This window comes from Vigna unguiculata, chromosome 1 (assembly GCF_037176805.1).
Source record: "Vigna unguiculata cultivar grain cowpea cultivar isolate G323 ecotype 2 chromosome 1, ASM3717680v1, whole genome shotgun sequence".
Lineage (NCBI taxonomy): Eukaryota > Viridiplantae > Streptophyta > Magnoliopsida > Fabales > Fabaceae > Vigna > Vigna unguiculata.
The window spans coordinates 48,668,634-48,687,157 of record NC_140792.1 but is presented as its reverse complement, the minus strand read 5'-3'; the positions used below and the strand labels follow the sequence as shown (position 1 = coordinate 48,687,157).

At 33.1% G+C, this 18,524-nt stretch overlaps 4 protein-coding genes, 2 long non-coding RNA genes and 4 other non-coding genes across 10 annotated transcripts; 8 read left to right on the top strand and 2 right to left on the bottom strand.

The window, feature by feature from the left end:
• Positions 1 to 93: 93 nt before the first annotated feature.
• On the top strand, positions 94 to 841 carry NF-YC13 (nuclear factor Y, subunit C13). Its single transcript, XM_028049657.2, has one exon. The coding sequence runs from the start codon at positions 118 to 120 to the stop codon at positions 691 to 693; it is 576 nt and encodes a 191-aa protein (XP_027905458.1). The 5' UTR covers positions 94 to 117; the 3' UTR covers positions 694 to 841.
• A 207-nt stretch (positions 842 to 1,048) lies between these two features.
• On the bottom strand, positions 1,049 to 5,422 carry MAP65-8 (microtubule-associated protein 65-8). Its single transcript, XM_028049641.2, has 11 exons — positions 5,039 to 5,422; positions 4,745 to 4,948; positions 4,114 to 4,365; positions 3,798 to 4,010; positions 3,460 to 3,615; positions 3,226 to 3,385; positions 2,969 to 3,120; positions 2,788 to 2,875; positions 2,624 to 2,697; positions 1,797 to 1,871; positions 1,049 to 1,648 (listed from the first exon to the last, which is right to left on the bottom strand). Exons 1-11 carry the CDS (start codon positions 5,120 to 5,122, stop codon positions 1,370 to 1,372), a joined length of 1,737 nt encoding a protein of 578 aa, XP_027905442.1. The 5' UTR covers positions 5,123 to 5,422; the 3' UTR covers positions 1,049 to 1,369.
• Positions 5,423 to 8,791: 3,369 nt separating this feature from the next.
• On the bottom strand, positions 8,792 to 12,731 carry LOC114175533 (ELMO/CED-12 family protein). The gene is made up of 9 exons (XM_028060289.2): positions 12,553 to 12,731; positions 11,267 to 11,376; positions 10,423 to 10,491; positions 10,093 to 10,208; positions 9,939 to 9,993; positions 9,669 to 9,789; positions 9,443 to 9,490; positions 9,249 to 9,343; positions 8,792 to 9,109 (listed from the first exon to the last, which is right to left on the bottom strand). Exons 1-9 carry the CDS (start codon positions 12,626 to 12,628, stop codon positions 9,011 to 9,013), a joined length of 789 nt encoding a protein of 262 aa, XP_027916090.1. The 5' UTR covers positions 12,629 to 12,731; the 3' UTR covers positions 8,792 to 9,010.
• LOC146889032 (uncharacterized) lies at positions 10,134 to 10,542 on the top strand. Its single transcript, XR_014996670.1, has 2 exons — positions 10,134 to 10,270; positions 10,343 to 10,542. It is a non-coding gene; the product is annotated as an uncharacterized LOC146889032 (long non-coding RNA).
• On the top strand, positions 10,802 to 11,848 carry LOC114175541 (uncharacterized). Its single transcript, XR_003602862.2, has 2 exons — positions 10,802 to 10,963; positions 11,514 to 11,848. It is a non-coding gene; the product is annotated as an uncharacterized LOC114175541 (long non-coding RNA).
• Positions 12,732 to 15,852: 3,121 nt separating the features above from the next.
• Positions 15,853 to 18,473, top strand: LOC114165152 (large ribosomal subunit protein uL22y). Its single transcript, XM_028049836.2, has 7 exons — positions 15,853 to 15,989; positions 16,081 to 16,117; positions 16,304 to 16,344; positions 17,557 to 17,787; positions 17,872 to 17,974; positions 18,044 to 18,111; positions 18,192 to 18,473. Exons 1-7 carry the CDS (start codon positions 15,987 to 15,989, stop codon positions 18,252 to 18,254), a joined length of 546 nt encoding a protein of 181 aa, XP_027905637.1. The 5' UTR covers positions 15,853 to 15,986; the 3' UTR covers positions 18,255 to 18,473.
• Positions 16,450 to 16,581, top strand: LOC114165393 (small nucleolar RNA snoR74). Its single transcript, XR_003599700.1, has one exon. It is a non-coding gene; the product is annotated as a small nucleolar RNA snoR74 (small nucleolar RNA).
• Positions 16,679 to 16,811, top strand: LOC114165388 (small nucleolar RNA snoR74). The gene has a single exon (XR_003599699.2). It is a non-coding gene; the product is annotated as a small nucleolar RNA snoR74 (small nucleolar RNA).
• On the top strand, positions 16,909 to 17,041 carry LOC114165403 (small nucleolar RNA snoR74). Its single transcript, XR_003599702.1, has one exon. It is a non-coding gene; the product is annotated as a small nucleolar RNA snoR74 (small nucleolar RNA).
• Positions 17,139 to 17,270, top strand: LOC114165396 (small nucleolar RNA snoR74). Its single transcript, XR_003599701.1, has one exon. It is a non-coding gene; the product is annotated as a small nucleolar RNA snoR74 (small nucleolar RNA).
• Positions 18,474 to 18,524: the final 51 nt, after the last annotated feature.

Here is an 18,524-nt window from a genome sequence, read left to right as displayed (position 1 = left end):
CGGGAAAGGGTGGTCCAAAAGACGATAATACCCCTCGTAATTTCTGGTTCCCGCCAATTTGAAAACTCTGTCTATAACTTCACCGTAGAAAGAGAAGAGAGAGTTGAAAAGATTACTATGGCGGAGGAAGAAGAGAACGAGGTGTCGGCTCAACTCGAATTCCCGAAGAGTCGGGTTAAGAAGATCATAACGCTGGACAAGGATGTGAAGAGAGTGAGTTCAGAAGCGTTGTTCCTGGTGTCGCGCTCCACAGAGTTGTTCCTCCAATTTCTGGCTGAAAAATCTGCCAAAGTTGCCATTGAAAAGAAACGGAAGACCGTGAATCTGGAACACCTGAGAATGGCCGTTAAGAGGCACCAGCCAACCAGGGATTTTCTCCTCGACGATCTTCCGCCGCCGTCTCGGCCCGCCAAACCCGACGGGCCTACTCAGCCCGTTGTTCGGCCAAAACTTGATGCACCGCCGCCTGGTACTCGTCGCATCGATCAGTTTTTCCGAAAGCCAGTGCCTCAAAACCCAGCCCAAGTTCAATCGCCTGAAAATCCAGCCCAAGCCCAATCGTCTGAAATTCCTGCCCAAGCTCAAGCGCCCGAAATACCTTCTCAAGCTCAATCGCCTGAAGTTCCTTCTCAGGCTCAATCGCCGGAAGTTCCATCTCAAGTTCAATCGCCAGTACCGGTAGATGAGTCTTAGGGTTACGTTTGTTTATACTCGCAATTAAGATTTTGTATGCGATCATAATCAGATATAACATTTACCATTTAACAATGCGAAAGAGGGATTGTAATTAGTTATGTATCAAGATTGTTCGGTTATTGATATAGTTTTTGTTTGTATTAAATATATTTTTTCTTTTTGTGGTCGAACAGCGCTAAAAAATTCTTCTGACTTCGTATCCAAACAGATCCTTTCCAACTTTGCTTTGCAGTTTTGTAGTTGGCAAAGATTATATAGCGACTGTGCAAGGGAGCAGTTTTACCTTTCAGAACATGTTGAACGAGAATTTTTTTATCACTGTGAAATCATGTTCAATGTGTTGCAACGTGAATACAAGAATAGTTATAATTATTCAAATTTGTAAGATTATTTTTGTGATTAAAGTACATCTACATCAAGAAATGCATCTTGCTATCCTGGGGCTGAAACGGGAATACACGATGCAGAAATTGCAAGATGAAACAATGAAACGGCAACTTAAGATTAGAAACCCAAGTACATTAAAATCTCCATGCTTATTTTTTTTGCAGGTCCACAACAGTGTTCTTGGAAAGGAAGGTTTCTGAAGCAATTTTTGTCAAAATCTAGGTTTATGACAGAGAAATTTTAGGGGAAAATGGGTATATCGTGTGTTGACACTGCAGATGATGCCTCATCGCATATGAGAGGTGAAGGCAGGGTCGCCAAAAATCTTTTTCCTTAAAGCATTGCTTCCATCCTTAATGAAGGACACGCCTTGATTTCCTGAGTTTATGCTGTTGGGTGGCAGCTGGTGGATTCCCATAGAAAGCCTTCTGTTTATGATCACAGAAGTGTCTAGAGCTCCATTCAAGCTTCTACTTGGAAGACGTCTACTGCTGGTGCTGGGTCTTGACGTATAAGTATTTTCTCGCTCAACTACTTGGCTTTGGATCCTCTTTTTTTCCCAAGGCTGAAAAACAAACATGAAAAACGAGGTGGGGATAAGGTTGTTAGGGCATAGCAATTCACGTGGCAAGAACCTTTTCACAAACAACTTAATTTAAACCAGAATTTGATGTTCAAACTGATGTATGAAGCTGTCTGTCACTGTACTACACCTGCTGTCTTTTCATATCCTCCTCTTTTTCTCGTCGTAGCACATTATATTCTTCCAATATAGCCATCAGTGGTACCTACGTAGATATCATTTGTTTATGCTGTTATCAAATCAACAAACCACAGCATCATACTATTAAAAGGGAATTCACAAACGCATATGCTGGACCAAGAGTAAAGAAATTGATACATTTTCTGAAACCATTTCAGGTCAACATAAATAAATCTAGTAGTTTAGAAGTTTTCTGCATGATTTGCATCTTGCTTAGTTTTTTTTTTTTTTTTATCATTTTTGTGAGGTTCTGAGGTCTAACTCTGCTATATAAGATGGTTTATGGAGTTACTTGTTTGACTGAGTTTGTGATGCGGCACATTTCATGATAGTAGATGCTAGAATTTCATTAATTGCTCGTATGACAAAATATTTACCGCCATTAGTTGAAAATTTGACATTGGCTGTATAAGGAGTTCCCATGTGTATCCGTATGCTAATTGTTTTTATTAAGGGAAAGTTCAATCTTTAATATTAAATGGCTTGATTATATGATAAAGGTAAACTGTTCATAGAATGGCACCGGCAAGTTTTCTGTTTTAATACTTGATATCAATCAGGTTATCTGAGACACTAACAGTGTGTACGACTATAACATCATGGAATATATTATAGATGAGATTCATTACGCACACTTATTTAGCCTCGCATAAATGCTGGATGTTTTTTGAATATTCAAAATGTCACGTATTCTCTTATAAGAATTATTTAGACTGTTTCTTCTATACCTTTTGAGCATAAATATTCTAAAGTGTTGCTGAGTGTAAGATATCTTACCTGATCATACAAGAAAACTTTGTTTCTTTCTTCTTCCCAACTTCTAGTCATTTTTATTAGCATATCTACCAAAGCTGGAATCGCAATCATGGTTTGTAAGTAAGTACATGGGGTTTTGCAGCTTTTTGGTCTAAATTATGTTTTTTAATCGTATATAAATTTACCTGGTATTCTGCTGACCATTATACGGGCTCGTTCAGCACGCCTCAAGTTTTTATGAGCTCCTCTACTGACTGAGTATCGATTCTCATCCTGATAGCACATTTGGATTATGAAATATACTATAGATAACTTATCCTTTAATTAAACCTATATATAAAGATAGGTTCAAATGAAAATTCTAACCCTGCTATATTCTTCTAACCAGCGCTCCTCATCACGTGCCAGCATCCACTTCTCCACTTTCTCCATGATAGCCTTCCTGCTAGAAGCCTCTTCTTTTGCTCTGGATATCTGTTCATCCATGCTCAAGAGGAGATCAGAATGATCAATCTCACCTGTGGTAAATGTAAGTCAATTTCAAGTCTGATGTTTTAAAGTACATAAGCATGTACAGTTTTTGAAAGGGAATTGACACACATTACTTAGTTTCTTAGATTCACCTGAGTTTATGAGTTTAATTATATTGTTCATCTCTTCCCTTGAAGGAATCTCCACATGTGATTTCTTGCATATCAACTCCAGCTCCTCCTGCTTCTTCTGGAATAGCTCCTTCATCTTGCTTGCTTTTAGTTGATCCAGTCTCTTGACTTCAGCTTCAGTCTTGTAAAAAGTTACGGGTTTCTTAAACAATTTAGTTTCTGATATTTTGTGGATCATTTAAGTTAGATACCTACCTGCTGGACTATTTCTAGAGTAAGACTTCCCGGGTCTGTTACTTCTGCTGATGAAAGTGACAACAGATGGATTACATGAGAAAATGGGTGTCGCTCACTATATGGTGTGTCCATAAGGTTCCATAGATTTGACAGTGCTTTGCCTAAATGGTGAAGCTGTAAAATATAATATATCAAGAATATGACAAAGTAGCGAAATGGAAAGCACATGAGTGAAGGGAAAAATACTGAAATACTTGAAGCCTCTCACGTAGTTATTTTACAATAGCCACCCACCAGGTTAGTATTCTCATAATAATAACAGAAAAGCTTTAAAAAAAAAAATAGTAGTATTCTACCTTGTCCAGCCGATTTTTCTTTTCTTCAAAGAGGGACTCCACTGTGATATTGAGTTTATCTAAGATAGTGTCACTTATATTTTTTGTTATTCCACACAAATCATTTAAGCTTGGATGAACTTCCATGATGATTGCAGAAGAATCCTTTCCCAAGATCGTGGACAAGCTGTGTATCATGTCTATGTATTTCTCTACTTGCTGAAGTCGTTCATTCTTCAAATGAAATCACAAGAAATTATTTGAAATGTCACAATTTTGAAGGATACCACCCCTCTCAATCAATGATGGGTAAAAAACATAAATGGCGTCAAGGTACCTTCTCATTGTAAAGTCTTTGCAACTCATTCTGATACTCCTCAAGTCTTTTTAGTGAAAGATCATTCTCATTTACAACAATGGTTGAAGGTTCATTGTCTGAGTTACCAGCAATTTCTGCAGAAATTTTTTGAATTTGACCTTGCACACCTCGGAACTGGTTTAGCCTCTCTTCTTTCCTCAACCGCATTTCCTGGAGTGCTGGGGTGATTGAATCTAGCTGCTCTTTTAGTGAACCTGCTCTTTTCTCCGGCTGTTCAGTAAGTACTGCCATCAGTCCACACTGATTCATGATGTCTTGTGGAAAGCATAAATATTATTATGGAAGTCACATTTAAGAAGATTCTCTTGCAAATATTGTATTGCTTCCTTAAGGTTGGGTCAGCAACTTATCTATTTTCTAATATTTTTTTTTTTTTCAAAATTATCTCATAATAGAAGATGGTGTCGAATTTGAACAGTAAGAGGTACTTAAAAGCATAAATGCTATTCAATCAATAATTTGTAACTGACACTAATTAACTAGAACATGTTCATTTTAGATGGTGTCAAATAGGATCCTATTTGCTTATCATTGCTATTAGTTGTGATTGTTTAACTACCAACTGCAGGTTATTAAAAGGAATAAATACCCGTCCAGGTAGAGATCGTTCACCAAGGGACAAAAGAAGGTGAGTAAATTCAGCCTCTGCCTCGGCCACTTCCTGATGCAGACGAGCTCTAGATATATTTGCTCTATCAACTTTTCTTCTGTAAACCTCTAGGCACTCCTGCTCCAAATCCAGAAGAACCTTCTCCCTTTCGAACTTATCTTCTCCAACTTCATCCCATATGATCTAAATTCATTCAAGATAAGAAAAACATGATATGTAAGAGGAGTTATAAAAACACAGACATAATACATATGAAATAAATATGCCTCTTGCCTGCAGTTCCTGTAACAGGAACCCACACGAAGTTTCCAGCAATGTGGAACTTCTCATTCCAATCGGTGTCTGGAATGAACCCATTTGATCTGAATATACCTTTCAGTATAGATCAAACTAGTTAGAGACTACTGAGGAAAGAGAGTCCTGGATAATAAACTGAATGAAGAAGCAAAATTCATGAATGTTGAGAAAGAAGTTTTGGTGTGAGTGGGGATAGTATTTGCATTTGGTATTAGTTTTTGCTTAAAAGACAAGGATGGCAGAAGTGGGTAATGTAAGCTTTGGGTTCAAGAATCAACCAGTCATTTGATCCTTCAGGCTTTACCTTTATCCCTCCTTCTCCACCTGTTTTATTTATTTCTTCAATTGTATTACATATTACATTTATGTCTCTGTCTTTAGAACCTAAAATTGATGGACTTCCTTATTCAGTGATGTTAGATGTGAAATGTGTTTTGCACCAGGCTCCGTCAAGTGGAGCACTTTTTATATTTTAGGACTTGATTCCTACGTTATCTTTCGCAAATATATGATGCTGATCTTGATTGGGATAGATAAGTGTGAAATAATTATTTTTTGCCTTTTCTAATGGATTTAAAGATGATTGTTTTTCTTGCAAGCTTTCAGAAGTGAGATTGAATTTAGTACGCCATCATTATCACGTATATTGTGAGTTCTAATAAAAACTCTGAATAAAACGTTCTAACCCATTCAGCAACAAAGTAAAGCTGAGCTGTATCTTGTCAAGGACGAAAGGCATAAAGATGAAATTATTAAACCAGAATATTGCATTCATGAATGACAATACAACCCTTAAGATTCGTCATCCCTTGGAGTTACTCTTAATCAAATTAAGGAGAAAAAATATATTAATAATGCATTTTCCAGTACACTTTTTGTATTTGTTAAAATTATTAAAAATTATATAAATTCGTGGTTCTTGCTCTTTTATATAACAAGTTAGAAGGATGTACATTATGGATTATAAAACATAGAAGCCACCTTCTACATAATTGAATAATTGGTGAATTTCATTTGAAGAAGCACCGAACTTTAGTCACGTTATTTTATTGGAAATATTATGTTAATCTGCATGAACCAATCAACAGAAATATGGATTTTGAATAATATTATGTCAATCATTGTATAGTGACAACATTTGACGAATAATAGCAGAGATCAATTCTGTCTTTTACCCAAAAATAAGGTTTAAGGAAGACAAGAGTTTGCTTTAACACACTGATGGGCTAATAAAGAAACAAATATGAGTACAAATCATGATGATGTCATTTAAGCAATATCATTTGCATGCGACGGCTGCACGTATACATGTGTTGTACACATTACAGATTGACCTATGTACAGTATAAACCTGTGAACAAATTGTTTGCATGTGCAAAATTTTTATTGTAGAGATTTGTTGGTGTTTCTTTTTCATTTTCTGTTATACACATAAATACGATTAACTAAAGATTCTGATTGTTGAGTTCTTTTTGGGTAATACTATAGAATCTTTACTATTATGTACATTTCCTTTTAAGTTGTTTATTTAATCCCTGCTAAAGAGGGTACAAGAAAATGAAAAGGTGAAAGAAATATAATATTCCTACTTTGTCCTTGGTTTAGCATCACAATTCACAACATATATATCCAAAAATAAACATCAATGTCTTAAAACTTGGGTTTTAAATTTTAATTTAAAAGATGGTTATTAATTTTGTGATTGGTGGAATGTGTACTTTTCTGAAATATTTACACTCTTGATAACATATCAGAGATGAAGAACACAAGTTGCTGGTAAATGATAATGACAGAAATCTCCCATGTACTGGTAGCGAGCTAAGCTGAATTTTACGCTACACTTTGGTTCCACTTCCTCAAGCATGGGAACACAGCAATCATTAACACTCATTCTCTACCTTTTTTTTTTTTTTTTTAAGTTACGTATATTATTTACAAACACAATCATGTTTGAGTCATAAAAATTCTAGAAATAACAAAATACTATCTTTCTAAATCTCGACAATTAGATGAAAAAGTTGTACATCTTAAAAAATATTAATAAATTTATTATTATAATATTTCAAGTTAGAAGTGTTTTAAATTTTTTTATGAATTAGACTTATATTTTATTTTATTGACATGTTGTTGAATATTTTGAGAGAGGATTATTGGGAGATTTAACACCAATAGACATGAGTCCAACTCACATATAAGAAATTGATATTGTTCTTAACCTAAAATTTTAAAACAATAAATTTATAAACCTTAATTTTTATATGATGTTCAACTTTTTTATTTTTATTTAATGAAAAACTTAGACTCACACGACGATTGTTTCATAGCACGTGCATTGTCATGGCACTTGAATAACATGCTTCAATAACACCATGTTCTAATATCAAATGTTGAATGTTCTTTCTGAGTTGAAAAACTAACAGGGTGCACAAATTATGTGATGATTAAATAACCACACTCTGTGTGACTCAGTTATTGGTAGAGTCTTGATTCCAGAAGATACTGCTGTATTTTTGCAGAGAAAAATTCGTTTTTATATTAAGGGTCAAAGAAAAAATCACTCATTGTCTTGGAGGATAGAAATTATTTAGGGAAAGAGATGTTATAGCTAATCAAATAACCTGTTGACTTATCAGCACTAAACGGTTGAATTCAATGAAAAACCCTTGACTTTTAAGATATGATTCCCTTCATCAGTATACAATTCGTGTTATAAAAATTAAAATAAGGTTCTTAACCATAAGAAAATGAACAAATATTTTATAGAAATAATCATGGGTATATTTTTTTAGGGTATTCAAGATATTATGGAAAGAAAAAACTATAGATAACAAAAGGAAACCAAGCAAGAAAAAGTGAAGTTCACGAAGTAAAAACTCCATGTATTTTTCTGTCCAATGAAATATTACGTGTATCTCATCATTCATTATTCACGGAGAATTTAAAACACAAATTTTACAGGATAATTTTCCAATGATATAAATATCATTACTTGATTTAATATATATATATATATATATATATATATATATATATATATTGAAATGGTCGAATGTCATAGTAATCATTTTGAAATTTATTTATTAAATTATTTCAAATCATTAAACCTATTATTTATGACAATTAAATTCTATCAAAATCCATTTGGGAAACTTTTGTATGTCGGCAAGAGTGCATTAATTAAGCTCTTGTCCAGTTTCAAGTTGGACTTTTTTAAATCATGTTCAAATATCAGTAAAAATATATTAATTTTAGTCCAAAGTCTATTCTGAATTAAAACAATTTAGAATTACTTGTGCTGAGTAAAAAAATATACCGAATTTTCCTACTAAATTGCTTTCATAATGAAAATATTCAAACATAAATGACATCGTTTCAACATTAACTTTTAACTGGAATCAAAGTTTTAAATTTAAATTTTATCAAGAATAAATTTTGTTTACACACACTCTAACATTTCCAGAATACCAGAATAAGAAAGGACCTGTGTGCACATGGAGGAGCTCTTGAAGAATTGGCAGCAAGGTACAACAAAACTCTAAAATTGTAGGTTTAGCATGCAATGAACTTGTTTGATTCAATAAAATTCTAGGTTTTGATTCAATTGCGACAAAAGAAAACTAGCTACAGTGATTGATTCAATTGATAGATGACCATAATCTAGGGTTCCAATCACTTATTAGCCAAAACCTCAAAGAGAAATCTCGTAGAATCAACTTGAAGATTCAAATCTTTCCCGAAATGTGCAAAATTCTTCAGCACTTCTCATTACTCATTAGTCAAGAAGTAGTGTTCATTTTGATTTAGAGCTATCGTGTGAGGAATGACGAGAATAAATTACGAGTTAATGGTCACAGATTAAAGGGAAGGGATTCATAAAGAGAACGTGAACAGGGATGCATGTACACAAACTGTGCTTCGGTGAAAGAGAATAACCAATTGAGTCACTTGTCAACAAAGAAGATTGTAAGAAGGCATGTCTTCAATCCGCAGAACATCATCCATCAGCAACTCTCTCTCTAGCTGAACTCGCGTGGATTTCAGTACATCCTGCAATAATAATAGAAACCCCTTTGAATATAATCTACACAGGTTATGTATCATACTGATAACACATTGCATTTTACTGTTAACTATTCAAAAACTATGCTTTCTTTTATAGATTAACAAGTGCATGATGGAGTCTTACATTAAATTCCATGTATGTAGCATTTTTCTCCTGCCATTGTTTGTCCATGACAACGAATGCCACGCAATAAAGCAGATCAAATGCCCATTCATTCTCTGCAAATGTATGATAACAGTTTGAACTTTGAGGTAAATACCATAACAGATCAGATAATATCTCAAAACAGTTGCTGATTGCTGATTGCTGATTCTAACCTGAAAGCATTTGTAGAAAAACTGCTCTTACAAAAGTCCTTGGTTTGGCTGCAAGTGAAGAAACAGTTTGGTATTAGAGATATTGTTGTAATTAAGATGGCAATTTCTGTTTAGTTTAGTTTTCTTGGAGACTTAGGCCACAAGACTCGTGTAACTCTAACTGGGTGAGTGTTACTATAACAAGTTAAGAACTACATCTAGGTTCAAAATAGTTTTGATGACGTACTGGCATCAAGGTCCAGCATTTGCATAATCATAAATGTGATATTAACGCCAGCAACAGCAAAGGGATACTCCCAAACAGCTTCTTTTCCTCCTTGCCCCTTCAATAGGCGCTGAAAAGAAGTCTGCAACATGTAGAGGGACATAAGAGCATAAGCAAATAAATCAATTTTTGGCAGAAGTTGGGCAAAAACACTTGCATGATGCGGAGTATTTGTTAATTTGGGAGTCTGAGATTGAAATGGTGTCACCAAGAGATAGTTCAGAATCTTACTGAGAATGTCTTTGCAAAGAAAAGTAGGTTCTCCAATGAAATGAAACCAGCTCCTCTGTTCACAAAATTGGTCCAAAAGAAATGAACATGTCAAGAGCAGAAACAGCAGAGAAAAATTAAAAGAGGGTGATAACTTGACAAACACAAATATAACCTGAAATCAGTGGACGGATCTCTACCCTGCCATCCCATTTCTTTCCATTGATCAGAAATCAAGCTTTGAAGCTCCTGTCCAGGGAATGAAGCAGACCACAGAGCTCTCAACGCTTCCTGTTCTTGAAAGAAATTCCGGATGAGTATCTTGCAGAAGAAGGCTAAAAATATGTGAATAGGTAAGATTTCAATAGTGATTAATTTGGTTTTGACCATCAATTTCAGATGCAATTTGCTCGTATAAATTTCAGAGAAAATAGGATTGCAGCAAGTTCTTCAAGCAATCAATGCTTACACCAATACAGAGGAGAATAATACAACTACGTTATACCTGGTGATCAAGCCTGGAACCATCAAAGTAAACTTTCATTCTGCGCTGTAGTCTTTTTAGCCTTTCCTCCTACAAAATTTTGTACAGATTGATGCTTAATGAATTAGTTTTTCAATTTCATTTTCTTGTTTTCCTCACCGCTCTCGGTCTTCAATGAATTCATGACAAGAAAATATAGAAGGGAAAAAAATATTGAATCATTTATGAGAAGTAAAAAAAAGACAGAGACACTGAGGGAACAAATGTCCAATGCATTTTCAGCAATTGTTTCTGCAGTTATTCTCAAATACAAAACAAGATTTCAATAACTATAAATTTTATCTATGATCAAATTTTAAATTAGCTTTGAAAATTATTAACAGTTTGCTTGTTTCCAATGTTTCCTGTTATTCTCAAATTGTCTTGAAAAATATTTCCACAGACACCACAAGTTGTCATTGACACAGTTGCACGATTGTAAATTGCAGTCTTTGAGAAGTGTACGAAAAGGGACAATATGCAAACAGTTCAACTTCTTGAACTCACACAGAAACACAATTTGGTAAAAACCCAACTTTGATAACTTCAATTGTAACTTAAGAAAGGAGGATTTCTAATTTAAATGAACATTTACATCAGCACAAAATAAAGCAGAAAGCTAGCATTCAAGCTTGTTCAGTGACAAAACAGAAAAACATGTTCAAGTAAATCTAACAATGCTCTGACTATGAGAGTAATTTTATAGAGGAATGTGTCTCATGAACTAAAACTGAACTAACCCAGAAACTGAAAGAAAAACTTAAAAATGATACAGCAGTTACTTAAGTAGAAAACCACAACCAGTGAATGGAGTAAAACCACGAACCTGTAAGGGGGTCAAACTGATGCAGAATCGTTGACAGTTTCCCTTTCGCTTGAAGCAAACACAAGTGAGTCCTTTACCAATCCATGCAGGAGAGCCACACGTTGCATTATCTGTATACAACCAATCAGGAGATTTCCCCATTCAACCCTTTCTTCTTTTAACCTTTCTCAAACAAGACCACAATGCACTTGGTTGAGGAAAAGAACTAAAAATATCTTAACTTTATCTTCTTTTATTTTTTTTTCAGAGGCAGTGCATGACCAAATCAAATGCACTAATCAATAAGGCAGAGATGTGGCAGAATGTTGTGTTTTGGGTGGAACCAAACCGTATAACTTTGGAGGGGACATAATCGATGGGAGTTGCGTATGGCGAAGAAGGAAGAGTGGTAATTGGAACAGTGCAAATTGTCGTGTTTTGCCCCGACCAAGAAAAAAGCAAAATGACTTAGACAAACCGTGAGCTGTGATGTTGGGCCTACAGGGCCCTATACGACCACGTGGGAAGATCAAGATTCATTACATAGTCATACATTTTATTATCCTTTCCATGTGACCAATAAAATAACTCATTTTTTGTTTTCCTTTTGTCTTTGGCCTATACTGTTTTTTTATTTTCTGTGTTTGTATTCGTGACCGGTTATTAGTTCAGTTCTTTTGGTTTGGTAACTTCCCACCCCCACCATTCCCACTATCTTGTTTGTTACATCAGACCAGACCTCACTCACTGTAACAACTAACAACTCCATAGCAATCTTAATTCCTATCCTATGTAGTTTGGTTTAACTAGTTTCACACATGTTCCCCTCTCAGTGGACCCTCACGATTGTTGACGTGACGAAACAAACAAACCGTGTCCTCTTCAAAACACCGAATTCGACTCAGATTTTCATTTATTACCACCTCTTTATATTCATTTCTTTTTGGTTTGGTAACATTGGATTCTTCAAATTTTAGAAACATTGTTTTTTTATTATTTTAATCTCAAAACCCAATGTTATCCCCAATGCATGGCTCCTAACTTACATGGTTTATAATGGGGGAAATCCGACAAATTAGCTTAACTGAAATCTATTCTGAAAATAAAATTATACATCACAAAATCTAAAATTTATGCTTTACTGCAACACTAGTCTATTTATTATTGAAATAAAGCTCTGATCAAATATTATACAATGGAATAAAGACAGTAATGAAACTGCATGAATGATTTCTTGTTACAGGATGACAATAACCAGACATAATCAAATCATTGAAATAATATTGAACAATGGTGAATGAGAAAACCTGAAGTCTGAGCAAGAGAGGAAGGAGAAGAAACACAAAGGGGAATGAAGGTGGCATTGAACCTAAGGAGACCCATATTATGTGATTCTTGGTAGTGAAACTAATATAACAATGCTCTGGTTTCTGGGATCTGAGAAATGGTATTGATTTAGATGATGATGGTGGTACTCTAGTACTTGTTCTAGGAAGTAAGAACAAAAGTGTTCTTGTATTACTCTACCTGTCTTTTTCGAACTCAACTTTGTCTCTTCTGCCTCTCGATTTTACCAAATTAGACACGAGTCATTTGCGCTATTCACACACTGTGTTCCAGCTTTTTTACTTTTTTATTTTCTAAATGTTTTATATCTGTAGACCCATAATCAAGATAAAGATTAATATCTTAATCTAATTTAAATTCATCTAAGTAACATGATAGTCATCCCCTAGCACCTAATTAGTTAATATTTTTAGAGAAAAATTCAACTGTGTGCAAATATGTACCATATTCTCATCTCGAAAACAAAGCTAAAAAAAATATAATTTATCCTTTAAAAGACAAGGTGCAAAACTAACACGAGGGAGAAGAAAAAATTTGTTACATTGGTGTTTGGTGTGTACAAGGGATTCACGTACATAGTTTATGTTGACATATTTTAGGTTAATACTGTTTTTATTAAATAAATACAGATAAATAAAATAGAATAAGAGAATATTTAGTAAGACGAATAAATTAGTTTTCTCAATATAAAAAATGTTTTAATATTATATTAATTTTCAGTTTAAAGTTTATTAAATTGTAAAATATTTTTAAATATAATGGCTAAAGATGAATCAAAATGCAAATGTTAATTACTTTTTCAAAAAAATGTATTTATTCAAGGTATAAAAAATATATCTATATATTTAATTTTTTAATATATTTGAATTGAAAACCAGAGTATCTTTTTCTCGTTAATCACTCAATATCATTTCAGGTTTTATTTTTGCGTGCAGGAGTGGTCGTTATCAGTAGAAAAAAACATCTTTTGACAGTCATTAATTTTTTATTTTTTTTAACACTACTTACTATGACATTATAAACAATGAGTTGAAGATATTAAAAGTATTCCTAGCAATATTGTATTAATGTTAGTTCAAGTGACAGGGAAGGATGAACTTGGAGAGACACCAGACCTGTTATTCTGAGGAGGAAGATTTGTATTAACCAATATTGTTGCATGTATATGAACATAGTTATCAAGGTGTCTTTACTACTAAAATTTTACGAATGGAAATTTTCTTCCAAATTTATTAGTAGAATTTGTAAGAAATACTATTTTTTCTGTTATTTTTTTTAATATTTAAATTAACATGTAATTTTTTTGAATAATTATTTTTTATAAAATTATAAAATTCGAAATTATTTTTATAAAATTTGGTATTGAAAATATTTTATATAAAATATTTTGTAAAGAATTTAGCAGCAATTTTCTGAAAAAAAAATTTCATAACAAAATTTATAAATAATTTAAAAAAAAATTAAAACAAAATTGACAAAAAATATAAGTCTTTTTAGTAATGTTTGCCTTTTAAGATGAAAAATATATGGTATTTAAATAAAAATATATACTCTTACCTTGTTGAACAATGATTAAAAGAGTAATATAATCCACATTGTGATTGATATATTGTGAAATTATATGTTATGAATATTATACCATATGATATCTTATTGAATAAATAATATATTTATACATTTGTAATATTATTCTATTATACTCAAATTATACAAAAATAATAATTATAAATTGTGTGAGAATGATTATCAACTTCTAAATTAAAATTTATCAAGAAAATACAATTTAGAAACTAACAACTATAAAAAAAACTAAAGAATTGTCATACAAAAAAATAGCAAAAAAAAAAAAATCTTGTTGTATGTTTTTTGTTAAGTCACGATGATGTCTAAAATAGCAATAGAACAATTAAACTACTTTTAAATTTATAACTATTACTTAGTTATTTAAAAAAAAAAAAAGTTGCATTACCATGTGAGTTGATACTTATGGTCATTTTACTGCTAGAATATATTTGAAGATGGTATATGTAACTTTTATTATACATACCTTTATAATAGTGATGTTTTTAATAGAGTATTGAAATAATAGTTTGTTAAATATATGTTGAGTATTAGAGCTGTCAAAATGGGTTGGAATTTGTGAGTCAACTCGGCTCACCACGGATTTAGGTCGGGTTGGGTTAAATTTTTTTTACAAATTTCAATACGGATTTTTTACCCGGCTCATCTGGGTTGAATCCGTGGTGAGTCGGATTAGCTCACCAATCCGCAGATAAAATGGTCACACAAGTGTTTTTTTATCAAGTTGGACTTTACATTTGGGTCATGTTAGGTTGTTTTTTTAGTTAACACAAAAATAATTTGTACTATTTTGATTTTGGTTTGTATTTAAATTGTATTAAAGTTTATGTAGATTTTAATTAGAATTATAATTTGGTTTTAACTGAAAAAAAATAAATTGTATTTTTTTTAATTAAGTGAATCCGTGAGTCAACTCGTTTAACCCGCCAACCCGTGATGGGTCGGGCCGGGTTCGATCTTTCTTGACTCGCTAAAAAGTAAACCGGGTTAGATTGACTCACTAAATCATCAATCCGTGATGGATTGAACCGGATTATCCGTTTTACCAGCTCTACTGAATATATTAATCTATAACGTAAAGAGATTTTTCTTTTCCACTTTATGAAATCTCATCATACAAGCATGTTATATTTTAAATCAGATGTGTTTGTGTTGTTTGTTTACATTATCAATGAAATTATAATAATTATAGATTCTTTTTATTCCACTGCGTTAAAAAAAGTGAAATTAGTGTTTTGAGTTCCAAAAATTAAATAATTTTTATTTACAAATAGTTTATTTTGCGTTATGAATTTAATTTGATATTATATCTAATAACTATAAGGTCACAAATACAACATTTTGACTATTTTGTAAGTTGTGATTTTGTTAATGGTAATTTAATTTCTTAATCTGGACTTGAATAGGTTCGGCCCAAGAGATAAATTATTTGTGAAAATGTTTAAACACTCTATTATGAGTTTATTTTGAGTTATAATTTTAATTTTACATTATATCTATTACTTTCCAATAACTATAAGGTCGCAAATACAACATTTTTACTATTTTGTAAGTTATAATTTTGTTAATAGTAATTTAATTTCTTATTCTGGACTTGAATAGGTTCGGCCCAAGAGACAAATTATTTTACATATTATCGTAGTTAATTTGGGCCGGATCTGGTTGCAGTCCATAATCAGGCCTACTAGTTCCGATACAGTTATCCATTATATATAAAGCGATTCAGCACTAAACTTTACCCTAGTTTGCTTCGTCCTTCAGCAGTTGCTCTTCTTCAATCGCGGAAGAAGTAGAAGAAGAAGGCAGAGCCGTCATGGTAAGTGACCAATGTTTCTCAGGTTTTTCTTACGAGTTTCATTGTCAGATCTCATTATTTTCTCTTTCTGTGTATTTTTTATTTTTCTCAGGTGAAGTACTCCAGAGAACCTGAAAATCCCACCAAGTGTAAGTTCCTTTTCATTTTCATTATTTTGCAAAATTGTGATTTTCATTCTATTTGAGTTTTGCCCTAGTTATTTATTTTATTTTTTACGTGCTTGTTCCCTCGAACAAGAATGATTTTTTCTGTTAGTGTTGATTTTTAGGTTAATTAAACTAATAATATGCTTTTGTGCGATGATTTTTTTGCAGCTTGCAAGGCAAGGGGCGCAGACCTCAGAGTGCATTTCAAGGTACTTTGATTTGTTACCCTTGCACTACCCCTAATATCTGTAATTGAATGTAATATTCATGTGCATATGCATTATGTTGTGTGTTGTATGTGAACAACCTGATGAAAAAAAGCAGGGGTTTGGCAGTTGTGTTGACTGACCTCTCGTAAACTTCAGGGATATAAATGTCTCCATTGTTATTGGGTGAACCTATGTCTTTTTGTTGTGACTAAAGGTTCAGTAAATGATGGAACATACTCTTTTAATATTCAATAAATGATGTAACATTGTTATTGAATGTAAGATTCATGTGCATATGCATTATGTTGTGTGCCGTATGTGAAAAACCTGATGAAAAAAAGCAGGGGTTTGGCAGTTGTGTTGACTGACCTCTCGTAAACTTCAGGGATATAATAGTCTCCATTGTTATTGGGTGAACCTATGTTTTTTTTGTTGTGACTAAAGGTTCAGTAAATGATGGAACATATTCTTTTAATATTCAGTAAATGATGCAACATTGTTATTGAATGTAAGATTCATGGGCATATGCATTATGTTGTGTGCCGTATGTGAAAAACCTGATGAAAAAAAGCTGGGGTTTGGCAGTTGTGTTGGCTGACCTCTCGTAAACTTCAGGGATATAACAATCTCCCTTGTTATTGGGTGAACCTATGTTTTTTTTGTTGTGACTAAAGGTTCAGTAAATGATGGAACATATTATTTTAATATTCAGTAAATGATGTAACATTGGTATTGAATGTAATATTCATGTGCATATCCATTATGTTGTGTGCCGTATGTGAAAAACCTGATGAAAAAAAGCAGGGGTTTGGCAGTTGTGTTGACTGACCTCTCGTAAACTTCAGGGATATAATATTCTCCATTGTTATTGGGTGAACCTATGTCTTTTTGTTGTGACTAAAGGTTCAGTAAATGATGGAACATACTCTTTTAATAATGCTTATATTACGCCTTGAATATGCTCTAAAATAAAACTTTCCCCAATATAGATTTTGTAAAATTTATTTGAAAGTATATTGTTATACTTTGAAGGAAATTCCCTTGAATGAGTAGGTTCCTTTGAACATTATAGCATATGAACACCTTTGCTTTTGATTTATATGTTTTACATTCTAGTTTATCAATGTTAAATATTAGTGATTGACTTCATTTGCCATCAGCAAGTAGTTGTATAATTTAATTTATTCTCATGTTTCTCTGTTTCATTTACAGAACACTAGGGAGACTGCATTTGCCATCAGGAAGTTGCCTCTGGTTAAAGCTAAAAGATACTTGGAGGATGTGTTGGCCCACAAACAAGCTATCCCTTTCCGACGGTTTTGCAGAGGTGTTGGGAGGACAGCTCAGGCCAAAAACAGACACTCCAATGGACAAGGACGCTGGCCCGTCAAATCAGCTAAATTCATCCTGGATTTGCTGAAGAATGCCGAGAGTAATGCTGAAGTATGTCTTTTTTGTTATTATATTTGATTTACCATGTAAATAAATGTTAACTTTTATGGTCGTTAACTTATTGCTTTGCCACAGGTGAAAGGTTTGGATGTAGATGCTCTCTATATTTCTCATATCCAGGTTAATCAAGCACAGAAGCAAAGACGCCGCACCTACAGAGCCCATGGAAGAATCAACCGTATGTTTCTGAACTTATTTATAGATGTTTTTGTTCTAATGGATTTCTAACACACTTGGTTTTTTACAGCTTATATGTCATCTCCCTGCCATATTGAGCTGATATTATCTGAGAAGGAAGAGCCTGTGAAGAAAGAGGTAACAGTGCCCATCTCTCTGTTGACATTATCTTGATTTCCTTCTTTGTATTAAAATATTATTTACTTTTGGTATTGTAGCCGGAGACACAATTGGCAACTAGCAAGAAGAAGGGTGCTCTTCGTAGTGGGGCTTCATCTTAAATTGCTCTTGATGCTAGTTATTGAGGGATTCACCTTCTTAGATTATGTCAGTTTTGAAGATCGTTTTCATTTTTTAAATTTGAATATTTGTGATGAGCCGCATTTGAATGTTGAACAGCACTTTTTGTTGAGCATACTATGTTTTTAGTTAATTGACCATGCAAAAATTGAGTACTTAAAATTCAAAAGGTATTTTTATTTGGGATTTTATTTCGTTAATGCTGATCTTCTGTCTAATCTGTTATTTCTGTTTGTGACGAACCGTCATCC

Excerpts from the sequence above, each read along its gene's own strand:
- NF-YC13 (XM_028049657.2), top strand. The coding sequence starts at position 118 with ATGGCGGAGGAAGAAGAGAACGAGGTGTCGGCTCAACTCGAATTCCCG.
- MAP65-8 (XM_028049641.2), bottom strand. The coding sequence starts at position 5,122 with ATGGGTTCATTCCAGACACCGATTGGAATGAGAAGTTCCACATTGCTG. Across the intron at positions 3,121-3,225 it reads AATTAAACTCATAAACTCAG|GTGAGATTGATCATTCTGAT; the intron begins GTGAATCTAAGA and ends CATTTACCACAG. Across the intron at positions 2,698-2,787 it reads AATGGTCAGCAGAATACCAG|CTTTGGTAGATATGCTAATA; the intron begins GTAAATTTATAT and ends TTGCGATTCCAG.
- LOC114175533 (XM_028060289.2), bottom strand. The coding sequence starts at position 12,628 with ATGGGTCTCCTTAGGTTCAATGCCACCTTCATTCCCCTTTGTGTTTCT. Across the intron at positions 10,492-11,266 it reads TCAGTTTGACCCCCTTACAG|GAGGAAAGGCTAAAAAGACT; the intron begins GTTCGTGGTTTT and ends AAAATTTTGTAG. Across the intron at positions 9,994-10,092 it reads GATCCGTCCACTGATTTCAG|AGGAGCTGGTTTCATTTCAT; the intron begins GTTATATTTGTG and ends TTTTGTGAACAG.
- LOC114165152 (XM_028049836.2), top strand. Across the intron at positions 16,118-16,303 it reads ACCTGAAAATCCCACCAAGT|CTTGCAAGGCAAGGGGCGCA; the intron begins GTAAGTTCCTTT and ends ATTTTTTTGCAG. Across the intron at positions 16,345-17,556 it reads ACCTCAGAGTGCATTTCAAG|AACACTAGGGAGACTGCATT; the intron begins GTACTTTGATTT and ends TTTCATTTACAG.